Source organism: Lepidochelys kempii, chromosome 2 (assembly GCF_965140285.1).
Source record: "Lepidochelys kempii isolate rLepKem1 chromosome 2, rLepKem1.hap1, whole genome shotgun sequence".
In the NCBI taxonomy this organism is placed as follows: domain Eukaryota; kingdom Metazoa; phylum Chordata; order Testudines; family Cheloniidae; genus Lepidochelys; species Lepidochelys kempii.
Genome location: NC_136381.1, coordinates 271,786,495 through 271,808,061, shown reverse-complemented (window position 1 = coordinate 271,808,061; position 21,567 = coordinate 271,786,495). Strand labels below are relative to the sequence as shown.

General features: G+C 56.1%; 1 protein-coding gene across 2 annotated transcripts in view; it reads left to right on the top strand.

Annotated features, from left to right (window-relative positions):
- FASTK (Fas activated serine/threonine kinase) overlaps nucleotides 1-21,567 on the top strand; it is a 30,021-nt gene that overhangs the window by 4,879 nt on the left and 3,575 nt on the right. The window contains exons 3-10 of one of the 2 annotated variants that reach the window (XR_013635458.1): nucleotides 4,787-5,257; nucleotides 6,191-6,339; nucleotides 6,544-6,760; nucleotides 6,987-7,146; nucleotides 8,052-8,143; nucleotides 11,344-11,968; nucleotides 12,417-12,531; nucleotides 17,795-17,919. Coding sequence is in view for 1 of the 2 variants with exons in the window: in XM_078851887.1 (XP_078708013.1) it covers nucleotides 4,787-5,257; nucleotides 6,191-6,339; nucleotides 6,544-6,760; nucleotides 6,987-7,146; nucleotides 8,052-8,143; nucleotides 11,344-11,968; nucleotides 12,417-12,531 (1,829 nt within the window). In the remaining variant the exon portion in view is untranslated. The remainder of the gene's footprint in view (nucleotides 1-4,786; nucleotides 5,258-6,190; nucleotides 6,340-6,543; nucleotides 6,761-6,986; nucleotides 7,147-8,051; nucleotides 8,144-11,343; nucleotides 11,969-12,416; nucleotides 12,532-17,794; nucleotides 17,920-21,567) is intronic. The other variant, XM_078851887.1, reaches the window with a different exon arrangement.

Below are 21,567 nucleotides of genomic sequence, written 5' to 3'. Positions count from 1 at the left end.
GTCCCCTTGTCCTTGTGTTCTAAGTCTGGGTGCACAAGTGCATCCATCTCCTTTCTGTAGACCCGTCATTGTTTTTATAGACTTTTATCACAACCCCTCTTGCTTGTCTGCTCTCTGAGGAACCATCCCAGTTGTTTCAATCTCTCTTCAGAGAGTCTTTAGAGGCCAGCGGTTCTCGGTTGTCATTGCACCATTATCCCCTTCTTTCAATTACTACATAACCCCAGGAGCAGGGGCCAGAGCCTGAGTCCCGCTACCCTGGGTAGGGGTGGAGCTCAGGCTTCAGTTTCAGCCCTGGGTCCCAGCAAGGCTAATGCTGGCCCAGGCGACCCCATTAAAATGGGGTTGCAACACACTTTGGGATCCCCGACCCAGTTTGAGAACTGCTGTTCTAGGCCTTTGATCATTTTCGCTGCCCTTGTCTGAACCCCCTCGAGCTCTACAATAGCCTGCCTGGGACAGAGCGCCCATGCTGCACACAGGATCCAGAGGAGGTGGTGCCATTGGTTTAAAAAAAGGCATTTGAATATTCTCGGTTTTTCACCTCCCCAGTCCTTAAGCATCCCAACATCACCTCAGCTTTTTTGACCACAGCTGTGCATTGAGCAGAGATCTTCACTGAGCTGTTGGCAGGGAAGCCCAGATCCCTTTCCTGGGCTGACACCGTTAATGTCAAGCCCTGTCAGGTGGACAAGTAGTTCGTATTTTCCCCTTCAATGCGCATTACTTAGTATTTATCAGCAGTGAACTTCACTGGCTGTCATACAGCCCTTTCACCCAGCTGGGCTTGGGATCTTTGAGTTCCTCACCGCCCTCTCTGGGCCTGACTCCCCTAAATAACTTCTCAGCTGCAAATGCTGCTACTTCCCTGCTCACCCTCCTTTCCAGACCCCTGATAAATTCATTAAGCGCAGGACCTAGCCTGACGCCTTCAGGCTCCGCTGTTAACCTTGTGTCCTTTAGTCCTGCTCTCGCTTTCTATGCCCAGCCAGCCTTTGATCCACGACAATACCGTCTCTCTCACCCAGGATGACTTCGCTTCTTTAGAGTAGCAGCCGTGTTAATCTGTATCTGCAAAAAGAAAAGGAGGACTTGTGGCACCTTAGAGACTAACAAATTTATTTGACCATAAGCTTTCGTGAGCTACAGCTCACTTCATCGGATGCGTGTAGTGGAAAGTACAGTGGGGAGATTTTATATACACAGAGAACATGAAACAATGGGTGTTACCATACACACTGTAACAAGAGTGATCAGGTGAGGTGAGCTATTACCAGCAGGAGAGCGGGGTGGGGGGGAAACCTTTTGTAGTGATAATCAAGGTGGGCCATTTCCAGCAGTTGACAAGAATGTCTGAGGAACAGTGTGGTGGGGAGGGAATAAAAGTGGGGAAATAGTTTTACTTTGTGTAATGACACATCTACTCACAGTCTCTATTGAAGCCTAAGTTAATGGTATCCAGTTTGCAAATTAAATCCAGTTCAGCAGTCTCTCATTGGAGTCTGTTTTTGAAGTCTTTTTGTTGAAGAATTGCCACTTTTAGGTCTGTAATCGAGTGACCAGAGAGACTGAAGTGATCTGTGACTGGTTTTTGAATGTTATAATTCTTGACATCTGATTTGTGTCCATTTATTCTTTTACGTAGAGACTGTCCAGTTTGGCCAGTGTACATGGCCGAGGGGCATTGCTGGCACATGATGGCATATATCACATTGGTAGATGTGCAGGTGAACGAGCCTCTGATAGTGTGGCTGATGTGATTAGGCCCTATGATGGTGTCCCCTGAATAGATATGTGGGTACAGTTGGCAATGGGTTTTGTTGCAAGGATAGGTTCCTGGCTTAGTGGTTCTGTTGTGTGGTGTATGGTTGCTGGTGAGTATTTGCTTCAGGTTGTGGGGCTGTCTGTAAGCAAGGACTGTCCTGTCTTCCAAGATCTGTGAGGGTGATGGTCGTCCTTCAGGATAGGTTGTAGATCCTTGATGATGCGTTGGAGAGGTTTTAGTTGGGGGCTGAAGGTGATGGCTAGTGGCGTTCTGTTATTTTCTTTGTTAGGCCTGTCCTGTAGTAGGTGACTTCTGGGAACTCCTCTGGCTCTATCAATCTGTTTCTTCACTTCAGCAGGTGGGTATTGTAGTTGTAAGAATGCTTGATAGAGATCTTGTAGGTGTTTGTCTCTGTCTGAGGGGTTGGAGCAAATGCGGTTGTATTGTAGAGCTTGGCTGTAGACGATGGATCGTGTGGTGTGGTCTGGACGAAAGCTGTAGGCATGTAGGTAGGAATAGCAGTCAGTAGGTTTCCGGTATAGGGTGGTGTTTATGTAACCATCGCTTATGAGCACCGTAGTGTCCAGGAAGTGGACCTCTTATGTGGACTGGTCCAGGCTGAGGTTGATGGTGAGATGGAAATTGTTGAAATCCTGGTGGAATTCCTCAAGAGCTTCTTTTCCATGGGTCCAGATGATGAAGATGTCATCAATGTAGCGCAAGTAGAGTAGGGGCGTTAGGGGACGAGAGCTGAGGAAGCGCTGTTCTAAGTCAGCCATAAAAATGTTGGCATAGTGTGGGGCCCTGCGGGTACCCATAGCAGTGCCGCTGATTTGAAGGTATACATTGTCCCCAAATGTGAAAAAGTTATGGGTGAGAACAAAGTCACAAAGGAGCTCTCCCCACAATCAGCCCCCTTCCCCCACTTCCTACACACCCCTGCTGCGCTACATTGATGACATCTTCTGTGTGACTTTTAGCTTCTTTAGCCACCTCTTGTGGGGGACCTTGGAAAAGGCCTTTTGAACATCTAAATTACGTCAGCTCATTCAGTAGATGAGTGAGAAGTGATTTTCCTTGGCAAAAATCACGCTGGTTAGACCCTGTGAAACCCTGATCTTCCAGGTCTTTTAATAGACTGTTGTTAATGATCATTTCAAGCAGTCTGCCAGGTACAGATGTACGGCTGACTGATCTAATTCCCCGGATCACCCCAGGGCCTTCCTTAGATCTGGGTACAGCATTTGGCCCCCTCGGGTCGTCTGGGACAGCGGCTGGTTTTTAAGCAATTGCCGTTTTTAGCAGCTCAGCCCCTTCTTACTGAAGCTCCTTCGGAGCTCTTGGATGTACTGTTGGATTTCTGTTGGGCTCAAGTAGCCTCTTGTCACTGCCCGCTAGCCCGGTTCCTTTAATCTTGGCCTTCCGGATTCCCTTTTGTTCAGCAGCTCGTATATATTCTGAGTGTCTCTTCCTGTTTGTTTAACTAGGATCCATGCCACCTGCAGGGATTTCACTTTCTTTACTTCTGACTTGAGAGCCTATTTGACCATCCACATCGTATTTCAATCTCTTTCTGACAGGTTTCAGAGTAACAGCCGTGTTAGTCTGTATTCGCAAAAAGAACAGGAGGACTTGTGGCACCTTAGAGACTAACCAATTTATTTGAGCATGAGCTTTCGTGAGCTACAGCTCACTTCATCGGATGTAGCTCACGAAAGCTCATGCTCAAATAAATTGGTTAGTCTCTAAAGTGCCACAAGTACTCCTTTTCTTTTTGCGAATACAGACTAACACGGCTGCTACTCTGAAACCTTTCTGAAATTTAGAGTCACTGTTGCTTCTTAGGGCACTACCTCCTCCAGGATGTTGAACTTAATTCGATTGTGGTCACTGGTAGTGGCTCAGCTACTGTCACTTCTTCAATTACCTTAATTAAAATATTCATTTAAATTAAGAGATGAGTTGGGAATGTTTTTAAGGTCAGGCTTGACAGAGCCCTGGCTGGGATGATTTAATTGGGGACTGGTCCTGCTTTGAGCAGGGGGTTGGACTAGATGACCTCCTGAGGTCTCTTCCAACCCTGATATTCTATGATTAGCCCAGTTAGTGCCACATCACCTGGGTTTTGAAGGAGACCTGAAATTCGTCCCTGTACAAGGCAGGGGAGGCAGTGTGAGGTTGTGGGATAGGTCTGTCTGCTGCGAGGTCCAGTCCTTTGCCCAGCAAAGTCAGCAAGATTTTCCACTGACTTCACTAAGCATCAGACTAGATCCAGAATGATCACAGGGAAATCGGCATTTTAGGTTTCAGCATCAACACCTCCCTCCCCAACCCTTGAGAGGAATGGGCTGCCACCCCTCTTCAAGCTGGCCTTTCAGGCTGGCTGGGCACTGAGGCCAGTCTCTGTGCTCAGGTTGCATTTCAAGGTTTTCTTTGCAACCACGAGGGCTAAAACCTTTTTTTTTTAGCTGATATTCTAGAGCATGATTCTCAGGAGTGGCTGGAATCTATAGGGATCTAACTGATTTGAATCAGGTTCCCTTTTCAACAGCTGGAGATACTTAAGACAGAGCCAGGTGCTGGAGGGAAGACCTGCTGTGTGTGCCTGTGGCTCTGGGCAGTCATAGCAGTCTGGGCCTGAAAACCCACTCATGGAGATCAGGAACCTGATCTGGTGCAGAGTGGATCCGTTTCTGCAGGATCCCAGCTTTAAATGAAACATGTCGTTTCTATTTCTTCTCCTTGGGAAGGACCCTCCAAATCTGACCATGGTGCTCTGCACCTCTGCCTGAGTCTGCCCACAGCCAGCTCCAGCACTCCTGGGGCCACCTAGAGCTTCTCAGGAAGCCTCGGGGTAATTGACAAGACTCAGCTCCTGCAGTGGGCAGCAGCAAAACTGGCTGGATCTGGGTCGGTTTCATAGTGCTGCTGATGGGGAAGCTCTGAATGGGGGCAGAGGCGGAACGCAGCTCCCACAGTGAGTGGCTGCTGAGGGTTCCCTAATCCCTGCTCGGTCTCCAGGTCTCCCTGGCGAGTCGGCCTTGGTGCAGGTGCTGGAGGATGAGTCCCGGAGCCGCCTGGGGCGCTTCAACCAGAAGGACGTCTCCATGGTGTTCAGCAGCGTGATGCGGCTTCACCCATCCAGCCCCCACCCCCTGGTGGAGTCCTGCCTCGGCAGCCTGGAGCGGCACCTGGAGAAGGAGCGCCACCCACAGACCCTCTTCCTCCTCCTCTCCTACTATCGGCTCCGGGCCCAGGCGCTGCAGGGCCACCCAGCCTCCGACCAGCAGCTGCTCAACAACCGCAAGATCCTGCGCCTGGTCAGGCACACGTTGGGGCAAGTGAGCGCCGTACGTGAGCATGAGCTAGCCCTGCTGGATGAGATGTTGGCCCTGTGTGCTCAGGAGGCCAACAATAAGGCCTTGGAGGCCATCTTCAGCTCACAGCTCTTCTATGAGAACCGCCAGGAGCGCTTTATCCGCAGCATGGCAGGTGAGGGCTGGGGCTACCCACCTTCCCAGGCTTGCCCCAAACCTTTCCCCAGCATTGGCTGGTCTGGACTCTGGCCCACCCTCTTCACAGCCTGTGCTCCTGCCCTTTCTTGCCCCTTAAAGGACATCCTGGCAGCCTGAGCTCAGCTGTGCAAGCCCCTCCTCGGTGGTGCCCTGCGGTGCTGGGGAAATGCCTGGCAATAGAGCTGGAGTAGCAGCCGCAGCTGCGATTGGGGTTGAGCTGGAGTAGCAGCCGCAGCTGCGATTGGGGTTGCCGAAGTGTACCTTTCCCAGCCATTCCCCTTCTGGGTGGAGGTGTCCCAGGCTGGAGGGTGAATTCTGGGTGCTGGAGCACAGGAGCCTCAGCCCTTTGGGATGAGGAGGAAAGGGACGTCTGTCCTCTTCCTAGTGTACACGCAGACGTACTCTTCTGAAAAGCAGCCTGCCTGAGAGCTGCCCTGGGCTCGGCAGAGGAGGCCTTGTACCAACTTGCATCACAGGCTGCGCCTGCCCTCTGAGCCGTGCGTCCCCCTGCTCCCCCAGGAGCACCCTGTGATGATCTCCCAACGCCTGGCGCGGGGAGCCGCACTGTGCAAGCCTGCCTGTCAATGGCTGCTCTGGGGGGCCCACCCCCCATGGGATGATCTGGGGGGCCCACCCCCCATGGGATGATCGAGGGTGGCCGTTCTGCTCTTGACCCCTTCTGCGCCTCAGCCAGGGCGTCTGGACCAATCCTGCAGGGATTGTGTGAGTAGTGTCCTTGTTTCAGTTGGAGTCCCAGGCAGAGACCTGGCTTGGAAGCCCCCCAGGGGTTCTGCAGAAGCAGCTGCCCATGGTCGGACTGGGCTGTTATCTGCCAGGACATGGGGCCCCAGTCAGGGCAGTGTCCGGTGTTTCTGGGTGATGCAGCCTTGCTCTGTGGTATTCCCTTCAGAGTGGCTCCCAAGGAAGGCTGAGAACCTCACCCCCTACACCATGGCGCTGATTGCCAAGTACGTGGCCCGGCACAGGCTGCGTGAGCCGCGCCTGCTTGACACCATCGCCAACTTCCTGCTGAAGCGTGGGGAGCAGCTGGAGAGCAAGGTGAGCATCCTGCCTGGCCCTCGGGAGACAGGCTGAGGCCCAGCTCCGTGGAGCTGTCCCGTTACCAAGGGGGATAACAAAGTCCCCCCATGTGAGCGGGGATCTCAGTGCAGTTACCAGGGAAGGGCCCCTTCAGGGCAAAGCTGGCCAGTCCTCCATGCCCCCTGCCTGCCCCAGCCTCATTCCCTCTCTCTCTGGCTGCAGGTGATCCAGAAGCTGGTGTTTCCCTTCAGCCGCATGAATTACCGGCCATCTAACCACAGCGAGCTCTTCCCCAAGCTGGAGGCCATCCTGGAGCAGAAGGCAGCCAGCTCACCCCTGGCCACTGTCAACATCCTCATGTCCATGTTCCAGCTCAGGCACTTCCCCCAGGCTGTCCTGCACCAGGTTTTCTCCCCAGCCTTCATCACCAATGTCATGAGTATGTCAGTCCTCTGCCCAGGAAACCCACATGGCTGGTTACGGCCCCTAGGCCTAGAGGCGGGAGGTGGGTCCCAAGGGGCTGGGTATGGCAGCCCTTTCCAGGAAAGCGGGAGGGGTGGGGGTGTGGATAGAGCCCCTGCTGGGATCTCTCCCCTGCCCTAGGAAAGGAGGATCGCAGAGTGAGCAGTGGGACAGCTGCACTGCCTGTCTCTTTCCCGGCGCAGGCAGCCCGTATGCGCTGATCGTGCGCCGCTACCTCTCTCTGCTGGATGCAGCACTGGAGCTGGAGTTCCGAGATTACAGCGGCCCGCGCCTTGACCCACGCTACCGGGTCCTCATGTTCGACCACGCTCTGACAGCTGACGAGGCCAACAGGAAATACAGGTTGGAGGGCTGCGGGGGGCAGGGCTTGAGGGCAGCAGCCCGTACGGGTTGGAGGGGTGGTGCCCAGCCCAGGGTGATGGGGGCGGGGCGGAGGGCCCGGCGCCCAGGCCATGTGGGTCATGGGGAGCATGGTTTGAGGGCAGGCAGTACAGGTCAGATGGCATGTGAAGTGTGTCAGGGCAAGGCATCCACATTAATGCCATGCTGGGGAGAGTGGGGCAGCACCCACGGGCTGCTGCCAGTCCCCCCTTCTCTGTAAGGAGCCTTTGGTAAGCCAGGGGAGGGGAAGGGGCCATGGGTCTGTCAGTTCTACAAGGAAGTGTGAGCTAGGGAGATGGTCGCTCACCTGGACTCCCCCTTGCCCCCCCCCCCCCCCCCCCCGGCTCTGCACCTCCTACTCTGGGAGGAGAAGCTTCCTACCATGGAGCAGCGGGGGAGGCACCCAGCCCCAGGGGCATGAGGCGGGGGAGGCGCCCGGCTTGCAGCGGGCACGTTCCGAGCGCCGAGGCTCTCTACGGTACAGCGCTGCAGCTACGCTGCTGTGGAGTGTCTGTGTAGACAGGGCAACGGGAGGTGTTCGCCCCTTGCTGTGGCCCCTCCCCGAGAGGCGGGAGCTAGGGATGGACAAGTTCTTCTGTCGACCTAGCACTGTCTACACGGAGGCTGAGGTCAACCTAACTACGTTGCACAGGGAGTGGATTTCTCAAGCCACTGAGCAGCGGGGGTGAGTTAATCTGGTTAGTGGGGCAGCCGCAGCAGTGGGGCCCGTAGCTCCCTGTGGCCTGGGAAGGGATGGGTTTGACGGGCATGGACGTTGCAGCCCAGCAGAAGAGGTGGGAGCATGGCAGAGGAGGCTGGGGGTCCCGGCTGGGGTTTGCTGTGACCCCTCTTGTTCCTGCCTTCAGTTACAAGGGGCTGGTGGCTGAAGCCCTTCGGCAGCTGGTAGGAGAGGAGTGCTACCGGCAGGATGAGGTGCTGCCCCCTGGATACTGCACAGGTAACGTTCCTGGGGGATGTCCGTACGGGGCAGGGGGGGTGCTGGGAGATCTCTCTGACCATAGGCTCCAGGCACCCCTGAGGGGAAACATCCTGTGGGAGAGGAGATGGCACGCAGGCCCCCGGGGGAGCAGGGAATGTCTCCTCCTTGTGGGGCCTGGGGAGGCCCCTTCCCGGCTGAGCTGAGCCTCTCAGAATGAGCGTGAAAAGCCGGAGGGGATTTGTGGCGTTTACCCTGTGCTGAAAAGATGGAAGGAGCAAAATCTGCCTGAGCTCAGCCAGCCTCACTGCAGGTCACCCCAGGGCGGTGACAACCCTGCCGGACAGGCCTCGCCCTGCACCCCTGGGGGGGGCTCCCCAGGGCAGGGACACCACCCCACGTGCTGGACAGGCCTCGCCCTGCACCCCTGTGTGTGTGTGTAGGGGGGGAGGGGCTACCTAGGGCAGTGACCCCTCCCCCCCGCCCTGCACCCGTGTCCCAAGGCGGTCACCCCTCTCCAACCGCTGGACAGGCCTCGCCCTGCACCCCTGTATGTGTGTGGGGGGAGGCTACCTAGGGTGGTGACCCCTCCCCCTCTGCCCTGCACCCGTGTCCCAAGGCAGTGACCCCTCCCCAACTGCCGGACAGGCCTCGCCCCTGCACCCGTGTGTGTGGGGGGAGTACCTAGGGCGGTGACCCCTCCCCCCTGCCCTGCATCTGTGTCCCAAGGTGGTCACCCCTCCCCAACTGCCAGACAGGCCTAGCCCTGCATCCCTGGGATGGGCTCCCCCTAGCGGTGACCTCACCTCCCCCGCCAACCTGCACCCCTGTGTGCGGGCAGGGGTCCCCAGGGCGGTGACCCCTCTCCCTGCCAGACAGGCCTCGCCCTGCACCCCTGTGTGTGGGGGCTCCCCAGGGCAGGGACACCACCCCACGCGCTGGACAGGCCTAGCCCTGCACCCATATTACAAGGGATGAGGGGGGCGGGGGTCTTTCCAGGACACTGAGGTGGCCCAGCCTCATGGTACCCCCAGCCCAGTCCCTCTCTATAAGGGCCGCAGTCATGAGTCGGCCCGGTGGCTGGATCCCACGTGGCCCAGCTGGCCCAGGAGCACTGTTCCTAGCTCTGGGGCTCTGAGGCACACTCCCAGGTGCAGACCTCATGTCCATCACCCTCCCTTGGCACTCCGAGACCTCCCCCACCCAGCCCCGAGCCCCTGTGGCTTGTATGTGTTCCCTCTGAGTCCCGCCTCCAGGAATATGCCGAGCTTCTCGGGTAGCCCCTCAGGGACACCCTCAGGCAGGACAGCAGGACCGAACCGCAGGCACTTTGCTCTGGAAAGCACCGGCGAAGTGTGGCTCTTGCAGTACAGCCTCGTGAGGCAGCCCCCAGTGAGTCCTGGCTTCGGTCAATGTCCGCAGGCCAGGTAGCCCTTCCTGCCTCTTCTCCTTAGCCTGGGCTGCTTCTACTTGGTGGTGGCCTGCCCCTTTCAGAGGGGAGCCCCTGAATTACACGCCACGTCTGCCCTACGGACTCCTGCCCGCGCAGCTGGGGATGCCGTGACTGACGGAGCTGGGCCGGCAGAAGCCCCGATGTAGACACCGCGATCCCGACATGGCTGTTACCGGGCTAGCGGGGCTGCAGCAAGGTGTGCCGGCACCGAGCGCAGTGTTGCTACTATAAGCTGCAGTCCCCGGGGCACTGTGCGGGGGCGCTGAGGTATGCCGTGTAGTTCACCTGGCCAAGCTCCCCCCAGGAGGTCTGGCCTTGGGCCTGCTCTGCAGGAGAGACGTGTCATGTGGGGGGATCCTTAGCACCTCTCTCCCTGTGACTGCCCCTGTGCAAACGCAGCTCTGCTGGGGAAAGGCGCCTTGCTTCAGTCAGGGCCTGGTGCTAGCCGTAGGGCAATGCCCTCTTGCCGCTGGAAGCTGTGTCCCCACGAGGAGGGGCTGCTGGTTCAGCTCCACAGGTGTCTCGGGCTCTGTCCCGCTGAGCCCAGGCTGAGGGCGTCCAGCCCCTGCCCCCATCCAGGCTTCTGGTCACGGGCGTCACAGTCGGGCTGCTCGGGAAGAAGCTCAGACAGGACTCTGGTGCCGCGTGACTCCGCCCAGGGCAAGGCCCCTTGGCTTCGGTGCTTCCTGGGTCCAATCTCGGAGTGCTCAGCCCCCTGTCCACCGTGAGCTCTGCTCCTGGATGGGACACCTGGGGAGCCTCACACGCCCCAAAGGGCTCTGCCCCCAATTCCTCAGCCAGCAGTGGCTCCCAGCCAGCGTGACACAGATGGGTTATTAGTCATGGGGAACCCAGCGTAGAGCAGAGCTTGTCAGCACAAGGAGCAGGAACATTCAGCCAAGTCCATCTTGGGGGGGATCCAGAGCCCTGGGTTGTTCTTCTCCCCCCCACCCCCCGTAACCCCACCCAGGCCCAAACCAGGAGACTGATCCCTTCCAGCTGCCTGGCCTCCCTCAGGTCCCTTGCCCCTCCTCTGTCCTTTGTCTCTTTCCCAGGCTAGCAAGTCACATGGTCTCTGTTCTCCAACACCTCCCGTTGATTCTTGCAGAGCAGGGGCCTGGCCTTCCCTTGCGAGGCCAGAGTGTTGGCTGTTCTCTGCAGCCAGTCAGAGTCACACCTGCCCTCTGGGGGTCTCTGCAACAATCACACCCCCTTGTCCCACCACCTAGACACTTGAGTCACACATAGGGAAAACTGAGGCACGCTGCAGTATTCAAAGAAAACATTAAGATCGTTCTCACTTTGCCACAGACCTCTTGGCCCCTGAGCCCAGGCTGGGGAAGCTCAGCCCCTGCCCCCATCCAGGCTTCTGAATGGAGTTGATTGTTCTGGTGGGTGTCCGGGTGAGCAAGACAATCTGTGGCAATGGCTCTAGGTTACTCTGCGCCCGCCTCTGGGACACAGTCTCTCTGCCAGAGGTCCGTTCCTCGCTCCAAATGACACGCTGGGCCGCAGCAGGGCGTGGGGCACGCTCTAGCGTGGAGGGTCCATAAGATGGAGTTCCCAGTGTGACAGACGTATCCCTGCTCTGGCATGCCTGGCAGCCAGTGCTGCAGGGGGTGTGACGGAAGGCTCCCACCAGCCCCTGGGTGTCTCTGTTTGCTGGCTCTGTCCCTGAGGGCCTAGTGTATGTAGTGATGCCTCAAGCCTCGCCCCATGAACCCTGCAGCAGCAGCTCCTGCCTCTGATCCACGCTCTGTCTCTGCAGATTTCCTGTTGTGGATTAACCGCTCGGGCACGGTCCTGCCTCTTGCCCATGTCCCTGCAGCCTACAAGGTCGCCTGCGCCCGCACTGGGGTGCCCCTGGCTGCCAGCTGCCTGCGTTCCAGCGTCCTGGCCCTTACCGCTGACTTGCAGGACTTCGCACCATTCGCTCCGGAGACACCCAGCAGCCCCGAAGGCCCCCCGGAGAGCAGCCTCACTGGGCATTTCATGTCCACGCTCTGCCCTGCCCCAGGGGGCCCTTGCTACCAGCCCCCATCGGATTATTACTGCAGCCTGAGCAAAGAGCACTCTCTGGAGAGCCAAGGCAGCTCCACGCTGAGCAGCCCCTCGGAGTGCCTGGCCCCACAGCCTGCTGCCACTTCTGACTGCTCCCCCAGGGGCACCTCCACAGCTGCCCTCTTCCAGTTCCCGATCAGCAAGATCCTGGAGGAGGGGGAGGCAACAGCTGGCTGCCCGGGGCCTGATCGCAAGGGAAAGCAGGCCCAGGAGGAGCTGGACGAGGGGAAGGCAGCCCCGGCCGAGGAGACCTGTGCTCTGCCCTCCCCACACCTGCCCAGCCCCAAGAGAGGGCCGAGCGACGGGCTGCAGGGAGCTGAAGAGATTCAGAGGTACTGGGCAGGGCAAGATCTGGGCTCCCTGCTATGTTCCTCCAGCACTGTCCTGGTCCCCCCCGTCCCTCCTTTGCTGGCTGAGTCCATCAGCCCCTGCCCTCCTCATCCCCTGTAGGGCACCAGTACAGAGCAGGGTCAAGACTAGGGCCCTGCACTGGGCAAACGGCACCCCTGGCCGGCCATAAGGACCAGGGTGGGCCTGCCCTAGGTGTGCTGCATCCTCTCCTCTCCTTTGGCTGCAGGGCATGGGGTGCAGCATGCCCGTTAGTGGGTAACATGCCCCAGGCCCAGCCAGGGTGTCTAGGGGCCAATGTGGGTCAATCCTCTGCCCCCCAGCTATGGGGTGTGTGGGGTATAACGCTGCTGCCCCCGGCCCCCTTCTCTTCCCCTGGCGGTGGGATACTGGGCAGAGGGTAATGCTGCGCCCTGCTCTGTCCCTCTGCAGGGTGGTCCTCTCAGTCAATGACAAGTGGCATTACTGCCAGAACTCAGACATCCTGGTGGGCTCGCGAGCCATGAGGGACAGGCACTTGCAGCTGCTGGGCTACTGCCTGGTTCAGGTAAGAGGCCTGGAGCTGGGGAGGCTGGGCTGGCCCCGTGGGCCCCTCTCCCGGGTGCAGGAGCTTGGCGGGTGCCCTGCAGGCTGGAGGGTGGTTATTAGAGGGCAGTGTGTCGGCGGGTCCATCCCCGAGGGAGTGGGGCAAAGGGGACTCTGCCTGACCGCCCCGGAGGTGAGGCTCTGGGGAGCCATGGTCACAGTCGCCCACTGTCAGGCCACGACGCTGCGCACAGCACTGTGCGTTGCAGGCAGGACCTGTGGGCCTGAGCGGCTGAGCAGGGGGTGCTGCCATTCCCTGCCCCATGACAATCTCCTGACCACAGGCCCACAGAGCTCCGCCCCGCCCTCGCTGGCTGCTCTCCTCTGCCAGCGGGGGGTGAGCATGGCGCGTCCACTCCCGGCACATGCTGCCCATGTGGAGGGCCAGGCACCTCTGCCCAGAGCTGCCACTGGGAGCTCAGCACACATCAGAGCAGTGCAGTGGCTCTGGGCCGGAGCGATTGCTGTTCGCCAGCAGAAGCCCAGGTCTGAGGGGAGCCCTAGAGTGGCGCTGGAAGGGATGGGCAGGCAGGTGTCCTGGTGGCTCTTCCAGGCCCGCTCTGTGGGGGCCCCATTCTAGAGGCAAGCTCCCCAGGCAGGTGAGATGGGAATCGTGGGTCAGCAGCATCCAGCGAGGCCTGCTGTGTCTGCATACCCTGGTGCCCCCCGCCTCCCAAACCGGGCTCCACTCCTCGGCATGCCTGTGGCAGTGAGCCCCGGCACGTCTGTGATGCCTGTGCCCTTTCAGCCAATCTGTGTTACTGAGGCCAGCTAGTTCAGTCCGGGGGCGCCCCTTGCCGGCTGCCGCCTCTTTCCTTCTGCTGGCTCCTGGCTGCCTTGTGGCTGGGCCTGTGCCCCCGGCCTTCAGCCATGCCTGGCTTGTGAGGGACTCAGCCGACGCCAGCGCACTTTGGCCTCTCTCTCGGTGCTGGTCCCACTCCTCCAGGCTCGCTCCCGGTCATGCTTGTGGACGTTCCTCGCTGAGATACCACTCCGTCAACACCCAGTGAACAGAGATCCCGCTCCGCCAGTGCCAAGCAGGGTCCTCAGTCCCTGACGGCGAGCTCGGCTGGCTGGCACGTTGATGGCACCGCTGCCTGCTATGTGGGGGCAGATCGGCGCGCCGTACCCGGGGGACGTGGCCTCGGCCTCTGCACCTTCTGACTCTATGTCCCGGGCCCAAACGCCAGCTGGCTCCGCCTGGTGCAGCGCTGCTGGCCCTCTGCCTCTTCTGGCGTCAGTGGCTCCCACTCAGCCCTTGCTGGGCTGGGGGGCGTTGCGGGCTGTGATATACGGGAGATTAGTGGCCTTTTGACCTTAATCTCCGACTCTAGCCAGGGCTCTCTCTGGGTGCTGGCACCAACGCAGACACCAGGACCCACCCTGCTGGACCTGGTACCAACACGAGTCGCCAGCAGATCTGTGACTACAGGCAGCTCAAGCCTGATACCGATGTTACTGCACCAGCTCCCTGTGGCACTAGGACTTTCTCTGCTGACCCAGGGGAGCAGCATCTCCTCTAGACCAAATATACCCCTGCTCCCCTTCTCCCCAGTCCAGGAGTGACCCTCACTGGGCAGCCAACACCTTCTGCTAGGGCTTCCCCAGGAATCAGTCAAGAGGCACCTGGATGCCCCCCCACAGCACACCCAGACACACTGCCCTCAGACAGCCAGGACTGCCCTGGCTACATCACCTCAGGCCCTGCACCCCCTCACCCCAGGCCTGTCCTTCTGGCCTGCTGACTCAGGACTCTCCATCAAGCACCCCAGGTCCTCTTCCTTGATCAGATAACCAGAACCTCAGAGCTGAAGAGGAATCTGAGGATGATGGAGAGGAGCACAGAGGGCAAAGGAAGAAGGTGACCCTCCCTCGCAGCTGACTTCAGGTTTTTCTAGGAGTTGCTGGGAAGAGGAGCATGTGCCCTAGAGATGGGCCTCTGAGCCATGCAGGAGAAAGCCCGTAACTTGTTTGGTAACTTCCCCTCATGCTGCCCCTGGGCTGTGCCAGTAACCCTGTGAAGGACCAGGCAGGATCTGATTTACGAGTGCCTCTGCCCTCGCCCAGTTCTGGCCGCTTTACTGGTGGCTGTGGCCCAGGAAAACCAAAATGGGGGGCTGCAGAGAGCTGCCCTGATGGAGACAGGTCTCAGAGATTGGGTCCCTGCACACCAAAGCCTGGTCTTGGACATCACTGCAACTGTACAGCAAATATCAGGCCTCATTCACCAGACGTGCCAAGGAGCTGGGGTGGCACAAAGTGTGTTCCTGTTGACAAGTTCCTGCAGGTAGCCTGAGCCAAGGAATGTGGGGGTCCGAACCTCTCCAAGTGTCACTGGCCCAGCCTGAGCATCCTGCCTCCCACCCTCAGGCTGCCAGAGAGGCCCAAAATGCCTACAAGGGCTGGACCATTCGCTCCCGTCAGATGGGTTGTTGCACACCCCAAAGGACTCCAGGAACACTGAGCTCCTTGGGTATGTGGTTTTCTCTTGGTACCTCGAGAGCGGGGTCAGTTTGGACAGAGAATCTCCTGGCAACAGAGGCAGCTGACTATACTGCTCAGAGGAAACATCACTTCTCCTCCAGGGAGCTCCCGTCTCTTCTACCAGCCCCCTACATCGTCCCCAAGGCGGAGACTTGGCGTTCAGGACCGAGAGCCTCATACCGATCTCGCCCCAGCCTTCTTTGCTGTACCCCACTTTTGTTGCACTTTCCCAGGCCTGAGCTGGGATTACATCACAGCAGCTACCCAAGGCTGCTCCGTGTGTGTGTCCTCCGCCCCCCCTTCACTTCCTTGTCACTCGCCAGGGACCCATCTCACGGGACACAGCAGATTTCCTGTGTCCCACAGGAGCTGTGGAGGGCCCCTCTCCGGAGTTCAAAGGGCGGAGGTTCTGTTCTCACCATTTATCCCAGAAGAAAAGGGGGAGGTGGCCTCTCTCGGACCTGAGGTGACTGAACTACTCCATCAGCTCCAGTTCAGAAGGCAACACGAACCTCCCTCGTGCCCTCCAGATGCGCAGGGCTGGCTTGTGGCTGTCAGCCTCGCCCATGCGTGTTTTCACACAGCAGTTCGTCCAGCCTAGAGGCTGCCCCTGCTTCACAGCATGACAGGACTGTTACGATACAAGGCTCTAGCTGTTTGCAGTGTTCGCAGAATGCCTGGTTGGGCTGGCGCACACCTCTGCCTGGCTTCTGAGAGACGCCCGGCCCGGCCCTGCCCTCAGCCTTTCGCTCCTTAGGACGGAGAGTGAAATACAAGAAGTCGTGTCTCTCCTCCCTGTGCACAGAATTCATAGGGACTGTCTGGATTGCCCTTGGGCAGAGCCACACCTCCCTCGAGAGGTGTCAGGCCATCCCTGGTCTCCACCCCAAGGGAAACCCTGCAACTACAACAAGAACCTGGCTTGGGCTGTTAGGTTACATGGTATCGAGACCACATGTTGGACACCACTCCTCAGAGTTCACCTCTGCCTGGTCTATTTCCCAGCCCACTAAACACCAAGGAATCATAGAAGGGTAGGACTGGCAGGGACCTCAAGAGGTCACCTAGTCCAGTCCCCTGCACTCAAGGCAGGTCTACGTAATAACTAGACCATCCCTGACAGGTGTTTGTCCAACCTGCTTGTAAAAGCCCCCAATGACAGGGACTCCACCACCTCCCTGGGCAATTTATTCCAGTGCCGAACCACCCTGACAGGTCGGAGATTTTTCCTAATGTCCAACCTAAACCGCCCTGGCTGCAATTTAAGCCCATTGCGTCTTGTCCTGTCCTCAGAGGTTAAGAAAAACAATTTTTCTTCTTTCTCTTTGTAACAACATTTTATGTACTTGAAAACTGTTATGTCCCCTCTCAGTCTTCTCTGCTCCAGACCCAGTGTTTTCAATCTTCCCGCACAGGTCGTGTTTCCTAGACCTTTCATCCGTTTTGTTGCTCTTCTCTGGACTTTCTCCAGTTTCCTGAAATGTGGGGCCCAGAACTGGACACACTACTCCAGCTGAGGTCTAATCAGGACGGGGTAAAGCAGAAGAATTACTTCTTGTGTTTTGCTTACAACACTCCTGCTCATACAGCCCAGAATGATGTTTGCTATTTTTGCAACACTGTTACTGTTGACTCATATTTAGCTTGTGATCCACTGTGACCCCCAGATCCCTTTCCGCAGGACTCCTTCCTAGGCAGTCATTTCCCATTGTGTATGTGTGCAACTGATTGTTCCTTCCTAAGTGGAAGACTTTGCATTTGTCCTTATTGAATTTCATCCAGTTTACTTCAGACCATTTCTCCAGTTTGTCCAGATCCTTTTGAATTTAATCCTGTCCTCCAAAGTACTTGCAACCCCTCCGAGCTTGGTATCGTCTGCAAACTTGATAAGTGTACTCTCTATGCCGTTATCTAAATCAGTGAAGATATTGAACAGAACCAGAACTGGACCCGGAACAGATTCTTGTGGAACCCCACTTGAGATACTCTTCCAACATGACTGTGAACCACTGATGATTACTCTCTGGGAATGGTTTTCCTACCAGTTCTGTACCCACCTTATAGTAGCTCCATCTAGGTTGTATTTCCCTAGTTTATTTATGAGAAGTGTGACAAAGTTCCTCCTCTGCCTTGGTGGGTCTTGCGCTTATTGGCGGATTTGCTCGCCTTGGAGCTTCACAGCAGCCCTCAGCTTGGCCATTTTTCTGAACCCACAGTCCAGGTCGACTCCTCCTGTGTCTGACCAGGAGTTGGGAGGTTTGGGGGAACCTGGGCCCGCCCTCTACTCCAGGTTCCAGCCCAGCAATGCAGCTGTCTAGAGTGCCTCCTGAAACAGCTGTGCGACAGCTACAACTCCCTGGGCTACATCCCCATGGCCTCCTCCCAACACCTTCTTTATCCTCACCATAGGACCTTCCTCCTGGTGTCTGATGATGCTTGTACACCTCAGTCCTCCAACAGTCCACGTTCTCACTCTCAGCTCCTAGTGCCTCTTGCTCCCAGCTCCTCACACACACACCACAAACTGAAGTGAGCTCCTTTTTAAACCCAGGTGCCCTGATTAGCCTGCCTTAATTGATTCTAGCAGCTTCTTGATTGGCTGCAGGTGTTCTAATCAGCCTGTCTTAATTGTCTCCAGAAGGTTCCTGATTGTTCTGGAACCTTCCCTGATACCTTACCCAGGGAAAAGGGACCTACTTAACCTGGGGCTAATATATCTGCCTTCTCTTACTCTCCTGTAGCCATCTGGCCCAACCCTGTCACAGAAGGTCATGTGAGACAGTGTCAAAAGCTTTACTAAAGTCAAGATATACCACGTCTCCCACTTCCCCGCAAGGCTTGTTACCCTGTCAAAGAAAGCTATCAGGTTGGTTTGAAATGGTTTGTTCTTGACAAATCCATGCTACTGTTACTTATCACCTTATTATCTTCTAGGTGTTTGCAAATTGATTGCTTAACTATTTGCTCCATTATCTTTCCGGGTACAGAAGTTAAGGTGGCTGGTCTGTAATTCCCCAGGTTGTCCTTATTTCCTTTTTTATAGATGGGCACTATATTTGCCCTTTTCCACTCCTCTGGAATTTCTCCCGTCTTCCATGACTTTTCCAAGATAATCGCTAATGGCTCAGATCTCTCCTCAGTCAGCTCCTCGAGTATTCTAGGATTTCATCAGGCCCTGGTGACTTGAAGTGATCTAACCTTTTTTAGCCTCAGATCATACCTCATTTTCACTGCATTCACTAGGTTAGACGTCTGCTTGCGACTAACCTTTTTGGAGAAAACAAAAAAGTCACTTAGCACTTCTGCCATTTCCCACGTTTTCTCTTATTGTCCCCCCTCCTCACTGAGTAATGGGCCTACCCTGTCCTTGGTCTTTGTCTTGCCTCTAATGTATTTGTAGAATCTTTTCTTGTTACCCTTTATATCTCTAGCTAGTTATTTTATCCCTACATGCTTGTTTTGTTTGTTTATATGCATCCTTCATCATTTGACTGAGTTTCCACTTTTTTGTAGGACTCTTTTTTGATTTTTAGATCATTGAAGCTTTCCTGGCTAAGGCAGGGTGGTCTCTTGCCAGACTTCCTATCTTTCCTATGCAGTGGGATAGTTTTCTCTTGTGCATGACTCTTTGTCTCTTTGAAAAACTGCCAACTGTCTTCAGGTGTTTTTCCCCTGCTTAAGACTTGCTTCCCTTGGGATCTTACTTACCATCTCCCTGAGTTTGCTAAGGTCTGCCTTCTTGAACTCCGTTGTCTTTATTGTGCTGTTCTCCCTCCTACCATTCCTTAGAATCATAAACTCTACCATTTCATGATCACTTTCACCCAACCTGCCTTTCACCTTCAAATTCTCAACCAGTTCCTCCCTATTTGTCAAAATCAAATCTAGAACAGCCTCTCCCCTAGTAGCTTTCTCCACCTTCTGGAATACAAAATGGTCTCCAATGCATTCCAAAAACCTGTTGGAGAATCTGTGCCCTGCTGGGTTGTTTTCCCAAGAGATGTCTGGGTAGTTGAAGTCCCCCATCACCACCAAGACCTGGGCTTTGGATGATTTTGTTAGTTTATAAAAAGCCTCAGCCACCAATTCTTCCTGGTTTGGTGGTCTATAGGAGACCCCTACCATGACCTCACCCTTGGTTTTCACCCCCTTTATCCTGACCCAGAGCCTCTCAACACGTCTGTCTCCTGTTTCCGTCTCCACCTCTGTCCAAGTGCATACGCTGTGTACAGAGAAGGCAGCACCTCCACCTTTCCCCCGGCCTGTCCTTCCTGGGCGAGCTGCACCCCCCTGTGCTGATATTCCAGTCGTGCGCGTTCTCCCACCAGGTCTCCGTGATGCCAGCTGTGATACATAGTTCTGTTTGTTCACTAGCATTTCTAGTTCTTCCTGCTTATTCCCCCCATTTCTCACACTAGCATACCGATATCTAAGATACTGGTTTGATTTCCCCCCTATGTTCCCTCTTGTCTCTCCCTTGTCCCTCCTATAACGGCCCATGCTCCCCCCAGATTCTGACCCTTCTCCCAGGTCTCCATGTTTTTGCTCTGCCTGTGGGTTTTTGTCTCCTGCTCCCATCCAACCTGGGTTAAAGCCCGCCTAACTAGGCTAGCCAGTCCATATCCCTTCCTCGATAGGTGGTACCCATCTCTGCTCAGGAGCCTCCTTCATGTATGGCCATGTGCGTCAGGAATAACCCCTAGCCTGGTGGACAGTCCTCAGACGGGTCCCAGAAAGGGTCTCCTGCAATATCCATATGCTGGAATTCCATGTGATTTCAGCGGCCTGCGAGGGAGAGCAGTGAGATCCTGAGACCCACCTCCACATGGTATTGTTGCAACAGGCTGGGCTAGTCCTGCTCACCCCGGTCTGCGGGGGAGCAGCTGAGGACATGGTTCTTTTTGCACAGGGTAGCTCCCAGGGCCCATCCCGTCCCAGGAACAAGCCACACTCTGCTGGCTCACTTGCAGCCAGGACTGAGCTCCCATGGGGCTGGGTGGGCTCTGAAGGACACTTCTCTGTGTTCTGCTCATGGGGCCCAGCTGTTTTGGACCTGCTTTGCCCCTGAGCAGGTGCCAGCCCAGGGTCCCTCCAGGCTGTTTCCCTTATCCTCTGATTTGAATTTCTCTTTTATGCCGTTCTTCCTGTTCCCTGTCACCCCAGCTCATAGGATCCATCCGGCAGGATGCAGCCTTGGTAGTACTCATAGCCCCTTAGCTTCTGTTGGCTCCCAGCCCTACTGCATCCGTCCACATGGCCACCAGTGTGTCGCAAACTGCCCCCCCACCCCAGCCCCCATGTCTTGCCCTGAAAGCCTGGGCACGGACTGGCTGAGCACAGTAGATGGAGGGTTATCCCTTCCTGGCACAGAGCGGGACATCCCCAGGCCAGGCTGCAGCTCAGAGGGGATGAGATTCGTCCATCCACTTTACAACCAGCCTCTGTAAGCTTTTGTTCCGGAGTCTAGAGAACAGGAGCTAGAGGCCAGAGGCGGGCCTCTTGGGCTCAGGCAGCTGCTGCCTCAGCAGCCGAATATTCTCCTCTTCAGATGCTGTATTTTCCCGTCCCAGTGTTTGGAAGTTTCTCCAAGGCCTGTCTCCTCAGTCAGGCGCCTCCCAGGCCTGGGCCCTACTGTAGTTCTTAGGGGCCTTATCTCCTGCTCCCCAGTGAGCCCTGGTCCATGTGCTCTCCAGCTCATGGCTATTGCTCCAGCCAGGAGAGTTAGCAAGGTTTAAGCCAGTGTGGCAAATTCTCTCCTCCTTACAGTGTTTTCCCTGCGGGTAAGGTGAGGCTGAGACATTTCCCCCCCTCCCCCCACCCGCCTTTAAATTCCTCTCCAAGGTGGCCATCTGATTTTCACTTAGACCAAACCCTTCACTTCCATGAACCACAGTGAAACTTGGGAGAAACCAGGCTGCACACAGCAAGTCTACAGAGCCTCTTGGGACATCACCTCTTTTACGTGTGGCACTGGGGGAGAACATCAGAATGGCCACACTGCTCAGACCAATGGTCCACCTAACCCAGTAGCCCATCTTCCAATGGGGCCGGGGCCAGGGCCAGGTGCTTCAGAGGGAATTAACAGAACAAGATAATTATCAAGTGATCTGTCTCATGTTGTCCACTCCCAGCTTCTGGTAGTCAGACGTTTAGGGACACCCAGGGCATGGGGTTCTGTCCCTGCCCATCCTGGCTAATAGCCATTGATGGACCTACTCTCCATGAACTTATCTACTTCTTTTTTGAACCCTGTTACAGTCTTGGCCTTCACAACATCCCCTGGCAAGGAGTTCCATAGGTTTGTGTGTTGTGTGAAGAAATACTTTTGTTTGTTTTAAACCTGCTGCTTATTAATTTCATTAGGTAACCCCTGGTTCTTGTGTTAGGTGAAGGGGTCTATATCACTTCCCTATTCACTTTCTCCACACCAGCCATGGTTTTACAGGCCTCTGTCATATTCCCCCCTTAGTCATCTCTTTTCCAAGCTGAAAAGTCAGTTTTATTAATGTCTCCT